The following is a 7,753-nucleotide window of genomic DNA, read 5'->3' as shown; positions in this document are numbered from 1 at the left end:
TTCTTGTCCTGCCTTCAGATGCTATGGAAAATAAATTGGGCCTCCCCTCTTCTTTGTGGTAGCCCCTCAAATATTTGAACCCTGCTATCATGTCACCCCTAGTCCTAGTCGTCTCTGGCTTCCTTCCAAAATTTTAATCCTTCCTTCCACCTTTGAGATGCCAACTTTTGCATCTGAGCTGAAATGGCCCTTTAAGACTGAGTCGAAACCTAAACCACTGGTGGGGAGCATGACACCACGGTTATATTTCTGGAGCCTTCAAGTAACGTGGCAGACCCCTGGGGAACACAAAGCCGTCAGGCGCTTCTGGCCATCTCCAGCTTTTTCCCACCGCCGTGTCTTGCAAGGACACACAGAAGGAGCTGCACCTCCACAAACAAGGCTCCCTTGGACCCTGGTCATGTCGAAGCACATGGAGTACACGTCCTACCCGAGAGATTGTCCCACCATGGAGAACCTGGAGAGGCAACTCATCTGCCCTATTTGCTTGGAGATGTTCACCAAGCCTGTGGTCATTCTTCCATGTCAACATAACCTCTGCCGGAAATGCGCCAATGACATTTTTCAGGTCAGTTGTGGGTGGGGAACCTTTCGAAGCAGATTAATGGCAATGTTTTCTCAACCTGGAGCAGTTGGCTCTCAGAATCGGGGAGCAGAGTTGGGTCAACCCTTTGGGGGAGTTTGGGAAGGTGCCCTCAGAGGTTTCAAAGGATCACAGCAGATCACAGGATTTCAAGCGGATGGGAAAACAAGACGGTTGGGATTGCATTGTAAGTGTTTGTGGGCGACTAGGGTATTCTGAAAGGACGCGGTGGCTCAGACGCTGAGCTTGTCGATCAGGAAGATCGACAGTTCGGTGGTTCGAATCCCTAGCGCCGCATAACAGAGTGAGCTCCCGTTACTTGTCTCAGCTTCTGCCAACCTAGCAGTTCGAGAGCATGTAAAAAATGCAAGTAGGAAAAAAATAGGAGTTCTGTGCATCTTCGGCTTTTATTCATGCCGCACACCTGACCATGGAGATGTCTTTGGACAGCGTTGGCTCTTCGGCTTTGAAACGGAGATGAGCACCGCCCCCTAGAGTCGGGAACAACTAGCACATATGTGCGAGGGGAACCTTTACCTTTAGGATATTCTGTTCTTCAGAGAATAGGTACAGTTGTCCAGAGGTGGGTTTCACTGGTTCACCGCGCACCAAAAAATGTGAGTGTGCACATTCTTCACATATGCACAACCGCCCGCGCATGTGCTTGGCTCGCATGCACGACTTGAACATATGTGCACAGCTTAGAAAATGTGGCTAAATAGCGCTGGGGCGGGCAAAATAATTTGTGTGCCGAATCTGTAGGACTCCACCTCTGATTAGGCATAAAAGCCAGTTGAGTTGCTTTGGGCTAGTTTTTTCTCTTTCTTTCTTGTTTTCTTGTTTTCGTTCTTTCTTTCTTTCTTTCTTTCTTTCTTTCTTTTTTCTTCCTTCCTTCCACACTCTCCTTTCCTTTTTTCTCTTTGTCTGTCTTTCTCTTTCTGTCTCTGTCTCTCTTTTTTCTTTCTCTCTTTTCTTTCTCTCTCTCTCTCTTTCTTGATAAAATACTTTTTTTATTTTCCATTTTCATAATATATAATCACATGTACACTGTTACATAACCAATATCATATTGTATTAATTAATAATTACATCAGTTCATCTTGCCATCAACTCCCGGAAAAAAAAAACTAAAAAAGATAAAAACCAATTATTGGCTCTTCTGCTCTCCATACACCACTTTCTTCTGCCTCTCTCCTCCCCCTCCTTACCTCCTTTCTTCCCTCCATCATCCTTTTCTACTCTACTTCCCCTTCCTTTGTCCTTCTCCTCTCTCCTCTTTCCACTCCTCCTTATTCTCCTCATCTTCCCCCCCTTTGCCCTCTCTCCTATCCCTCTCTTCCTACCTTTCTTCTCTCCTCTGCTTCCCACTCTTCCTCTCATTCACTTGGTGTATTTCAGCTTCTGAGCAAACTCCATTCTGTGTTGATGGTATTTATACTTCCATTTCAATATACATCACATATCTTAGTTTTAAAGAAAAAATAAGAGAAGACAGTATACATGTACAATCATATTACTTTAAAACCTAACACCCCTCCTCAAGCCTAATATACTTCCCTCCCTCCCCCCTCTCCCCCCAACCTTCCCTCCCCTGACTTCCCAGAACCAATACATGGTATAAATCTTTAACAAAAACAGTCTAAAATATATTTGAAAAAAAGAGTAGGAAATTGATAACATCTTTAAATTGAACTTAGCTCCTCCTTGCTAGGCTAACTTTAAACAATTTATATCATTCCTGATCTTAATCATAAGCTCTTTCTGTCTCTCTTTTTTTTCTTTCTCTCTCTTCCTTTCTCTCTCTCTCTCTCTCTGTCTCTCTTTCTGTCTCTCTTTCTTTCTGTCCCTTTCTGTCTCACTCTCTCCCACCCCAACCCACCTTGCAGGATTTATTTTTTGTGTGTGTTATGAGAATTTATATAGCTGCCCACTTATTGTATTTTTCAGAGTATAAGACACACTGGAGTATAAGACGCACCAAGATTTTGAAGAGGCAAATTAAAAAAAAAAATGTTTTGCACTCTGCATACCTCCAAAACCAGTCTGTTTTTTTTGCGAAAATGGGCCTTTAAAAAAAGGGGGCATGAATTGCATTTAGGAGGCTTATAGAGTTCTCCTGGGGGTGGCACCCCCAAAAATGAGCAAAAAATGGTCGATTTTTCATGAAAACGGGCCCCCTTTTTTGTCAGAAAAATAACCATGCAGAGCCTTTAGGAGGCTTATAGAGTGCTCCTGGGGGCTGGGGGGGGGGCAAAATTGAGCATAAAATGGCCTGGTTTTCCCTCATTTCTGCCCTCCCCAGCCCCCAGGAGCACTCTGCAAGGCTCCTAAAGGCTCTGCACGGCAAAGAGGGCAGGGTTTCGGGAGGCAAAAAAATGCTGTACTCAGTGTATAAGACGCACCCAGCTTTTCAGCCTCTTTTTTGAGGGGGGAAAGGTGCGTCTTATACTCCGAAAAATACAGTAATCTCAGGAACTCTAAGCTGCTTACATAACAACAACAAACGCAAGATACAAAGGGTTAAACCAATAACACCCCCATCCCTATTTTGGATATATATGTGTATGTATGTGTGTGTGTGTATGTATATATGTGTATTTATCAGCATAAATACAACACATGTGTGTTTATATATATATATACATACATACATACATACATACATACGTACATACATACATACATACTGTATATACTCGAGTATAAGCCTAGTTTTTCAGCCCACTTTTTGGGCTGAAAAAAGCCGCCTCGGCTTATACTCGAGTCAGTGAAAAATTTGCCCGAAATGGAGGAGAAAAAGGGGCGGGGCCATGCCGCTGGGTGACACTCGTGAATGGCCCAGTGCCCCTGTGAGTTTCCCCTCCCTCTGTGTCAGTTTGCCGCGCAGCGCGCACCGCACCATCCCCCCTCCTCACATTCTAATGTAATGCAGGGCTATCTTACGATTCCCCTTCCTCCCCCTCCTGCCGCTCTGCAACGATGTCCCACCTCCTCCTTGTTATGGCAAGCAGCCACATAGCGATGTCCCACCTCCTCTGGTACAGTGATCCAATGATAGGAATCACTGTGCCATGTGTCATAGGAGGCGGGACATCGCTCCCGCGGCTGCACGGGACATCATCATCACAGCGGGACATCAGCATCATGAGGTGAGTGAAGTATTTCATTGAATACACCGCTAGTTTACTGTTTTTCTTTGAAATAAATATTCAAAAACATTATTGGTATCTATTTTTATTTTTGAAATTTACCGGTAGCTGCTGCATTTCCCACCCTAGGCTTATACTCGAGTCAATAACTTTTCCAGTTTTTTTGTGGTAAAATTAGGTGCCTCGGCTTATATTCGGGTCGGCCTATACTCGAGTATATACGGTACATACATACATATACACACACACACACACACACACACATATTAAAGCCACGTTACAAAGAAATAAATAAACATGTGATTGAGATCTTCCACAAGTCTAGCCGTGTGTGTGCCCATGCGCGCGCATGCAATATAGGCCATCGAAATTTCTTCCCAGACATTCGTGGGCCCAAGTCACAATTACTGAAGGTCTTTGAATGCTCTGGTTTCTAGCCCTTTGTCTCTCCTTGGGGATCACCGACACCTGCCTTTGCGCTATTATTGGATATCGAGGCTTGGCTCCAGTCGGTGTTTGGCTTCCTTGCCAAAATAATATGCCCTTTTGCTGGAGCTGGTCTAGTTAGGCCCCCTCCTAACCCCTGGAGAGCTGAGCATTGAACCACTGACCTTGGAGAGATGTGGGCTGCAAAGAGGGAGGGGCATATGTCAACTTCTGGAACTGCTTGCGTTGCTCCCCGAGGTGCCCCGTTTTTGAAATGTGAGATGGGCAAAAATACAAGGCAGTTCAAGAAAGCATTCTAACATGGTGAGCAATCAAATTTGCAGATGACACCAAGCTGGCAGGAATAGGCAACGCTCCAGAAGTTAGGCTTAAGACACAGAAGGATCTTGACAGACTTGAACATCGGGCACTATCTAATAAAATGAAATTCAAGGGTGAAAAGAGGAAGGTTCTACATTTAGGCAACAAAAACGAAATGCACAGGGACAGTATAGGTGGTACCTTACTCAATAGTATAGTAACTGTGAAAGGGATCTTGGAGTCCTAGTGGACAACCATTTAAATAGGAGCCGGCTGTGTGCAGCAGCTGCCAAAAAAGCCAACACACTTCTAGGCTGCATCAACAGAGGGAGAGAATCAAGATCACATGAAGGGTTAATACCACTTTATAAGGCCTTGGGAAGGCCACACTTGGAATCCTGCATTCAGTTTTGGTCACCACAATGTAGAAAAGATGTGGAGACTCTAGAAAGAGTGCAGAGAAGAGCAACAAAGAGGATTAGGGGACTGGACGCTAAAACACATGAGGAACGGTTGCAGGAACTGGGAATGTCTAGTTTAATGAAAAGAAGGACTAGGGGTGACATGACAGCAGCCTTCCAATATCTCAGGGGTTGCCCCAAAGAAGAGGGAGTCAAACTATTCTCCAAGGCAACTGAGGGCAGGACAAGAAGCAATGGGTGGAAACTAATCAAGGAGAGAAGCAACTTAGATCTGAGGAGAAATTTCCTTCCCTTTCCTCCCTATCCCTTCTCCTCTCCTCCCCTTCCCTCCCTCTCCTCCTTCTCCACTTTCCCTCTCCCTCCTTCTCCTTCCCTTCCCCTTCTCCTCCTTCCCTTTCCTCCCTATCCCTTCTTCTCCTCTCCTCCCTCTCCCTCTCCTCCTTCTCCACTTTCCCTCTCTCTCCTTCTCTTCCTTCCCTTTCTTCCCTCTCCTCGCCCTTCTTCTCCTTTGTCTCTCCTCCGCCTCTCCTCTCTCTCCTTCTCCTCCTTCCCTTCCCTTCTCCTTCTCCTCCTTCCCTTTCCTCCCTCTCCTCTCCCTTCTCCTTTGTCTCTCCTTCTCCTCCTCTCTCTCTCTTCTTCACTTCCTTCCCCTTCTCCTTCTCTTCCTCTCCTCCTCCTTCCCCCTCCCTTTAACCAACTAAATACCTTGATGGTTTCAACTGCACTTGAGTGCTCCATGGAGATCTCTACAGCAAAGCCGCTCCAAACCTATTACCTACCATCTTACCTATCGGTGTATTCATGGTCTCTTGCACCCCACAGTCTCGGGGGACAAGCTTGGGCTCTGCAGGGAGATTTCGCTGCCCATCGTGCCGCCACGAAGTTGTCCTGGACAGACACGGCATTTACGGCCTGCAGCGGAATCTGCTGGTGGAGAACATCATCGACATCTACAAACAAGCGTCAGCCAGGGGACCAGAAAGGTTGGCTATCTTTCTCAGCAGTCTTTCGCGCCACATCCCCAAATGTGGGCAGAATTCATTGATTGGTTTATTAAATGGATTTGACCCAATGCAGAATTAAAGAGGATTTGATGAAAACATACCGTATTTTTCGGAGTATAAGACGCTTCGAAGTATAAGACACACCTAGCTTTTTGGGGGAGGGAAACAAGGCCAAAAAAAAAAAATCGAATTCATCCTCCCAGCAATTTGCCTCCTTGCAACAAACAGCAATCAGTACAGAGAAAATACACTGTTTCTAGTGTTACATTTCAGACTATACTTGTACGGATGTTGTTAAAAATGGATGTCCTTTCTGGAAGTATAGTTCTTCTCTGCCATTTAAAAGAAGATACAATAGCACTGGGCCTCTTCAGATCAAGCATTTATTTTTAAAAGCTTCATTTTGTTAAGCTTTCTAGAACAATAACAAAGCAGTCTTTAAAAAATAAGTCTAATAATCTGAACATTCTATAGGCGTTTATAGTTATTGACTTTCCTCCTTGCAGCGAATAGCCTAATTAGCACAAGAAAAAAAAATCTGCTTCTGCCTCCCAGCTGTTTGCCTCCTGAAGCAAACAGCAAGTTTCACTTTCAGTTTAAGTGGCCTCCCGATCATCAGCTGTTTCAGGCTGCAGGGTTAGCTATAGCCTATTGCAGCCTCTTCAATCCCCATTTTCCCTGTTTGCTGCAAGGAGGTAAATGGCTGGGAGGCAGAGGCCAAAGGTTGAGGGGCGCAGGATGGGAGGGGCTACATTCAGTGTATAAGACGCACCCAAATTTTCACCCTCTTTTAGGGGGGAAGGTGCGTCCTATATTCTGAAAAATACGGTAGTTCGGGAAATATTGGACTGTGCAGAGATGGATGGCTTGACATTGAAAATAAAAGATAAAGGAGATATAAAGTATTACTTAACGTGGAAATAGGTTTTATCGATGGTTAGAGATAAGAGGTAGAAATTAGATGAAGAAAGATTATTGTTATGCATAAATAAAGTATGAATGTTGTTTACAATTATAAGAGCTAGTCAAATTAATATGATTATAAATAAGCTAATACAATTACAAATATTGTTATAATTACTATATGCATTATTAATATTACTATCAGTATATCTGTTATTTTCTTCTTTTGTAAAATTAAATGCCAGGACAGTACACTGTCTTCAAAATATTTATATATAAATAAATAAATAACTTGATTTTAACAAAAATTAAAGGGGATCTGAGAATCTTGGGGAGATCTATCCCTCCCATTGCATATTCCCCCCCCCATATTTTTCTTCCTTCTTTAACAGGCCTCTGTTGAAAACTGAGCACCCAACTTGTGAAGAGCACGAGGAGGAAAGGATCAACATTTATTGTGTGACGTGCGCTGTTCCCACGTGCTCCCTGTGCAAGGTTTTCGGGGAACACAAGGAATGCGAAGTAGCTCCACTCTCGGACATCTGCACAAAGCAGAAGGTGTGTCCCGGCCTACAGATGATAAGATAAGATGAAAGAGGAGAGAGGAGAAGAAAGGAGGAGAGGAGAGCAGAGAAAATAATAGAGAGGAGAGAACAGAGGAAAGCAGAGAAAATAATAGAGAGGAGAGGAGAGAATAGAGGAGAGGAGAGAAAATAATAGAGAGGAGAGGAGAGAACAGAGGAGAGGAAAGCAGAGAAAATAATAGAGAGGAGAGGAGAGAATAGAGGAGAGGAGAGAAAATAATAGAGAGGAGAGAGGAGAGGAGAGAAATAATAGAGAGGAGAGAACAGAGGAGAGGAGAGAAAATAATAGAGAGGAGAGGAGAGAATAGAGGAGAGGAGAGAAAATAATAGAGAGGAGAGGAGAGAATAGAGGAGAGGAGAG

General features: G+C 44.2%; 1 protein-coding gene across 1 annotated transcript in view; it reads left to right on the top strand.

Annotated features, from left to right (window-relative positions):
- Nucleotides 1-400: 400 nt before the first annotated feature.
- The window catches only part of LOC116509476 (tripartite motif-containing protein 54-like), a 28,334-nt gene continuing 20,981 nt past the window's right edge, over nt 401-7,753 (top strand). The window contains exons 1-3 of the mRNA XM_032218627.1: nt 401-568; nt 5,724-5,884; nt 7,201-7,366. Coding sequence (XP_032074518.1) covers nt 401-568; nt 5,724-5,884; nt 7,201-7,366 — 495 coding nt within the window. The remainder of the gene's footprint in view (nt 569-5,723; nt 5,885-7,200; nt 7,367-7,753) is intronic.

The sequence above is a fragment of the Thamnophis elegans genome, chromosome 5, assembly GCF_009769535.1.
Source record: "Thamnophis elegans isolate rThaEle1 chromosome 5, rThaEle1.pri, whole genome shotgun sequence".
Classification (NCBI taxonomy): domain Eukaryota; kingdom Metazoa; phylum Chordata; class Lepidosauria; order Squamata; family Colubridae; genus Thamnophis; species Thamnophis elegans.
The sequence above is the reverse complement of the archived record's forward strand: the minus strand, read 5'-3'. Positions and strand labels throughout refer to the sequence as shown.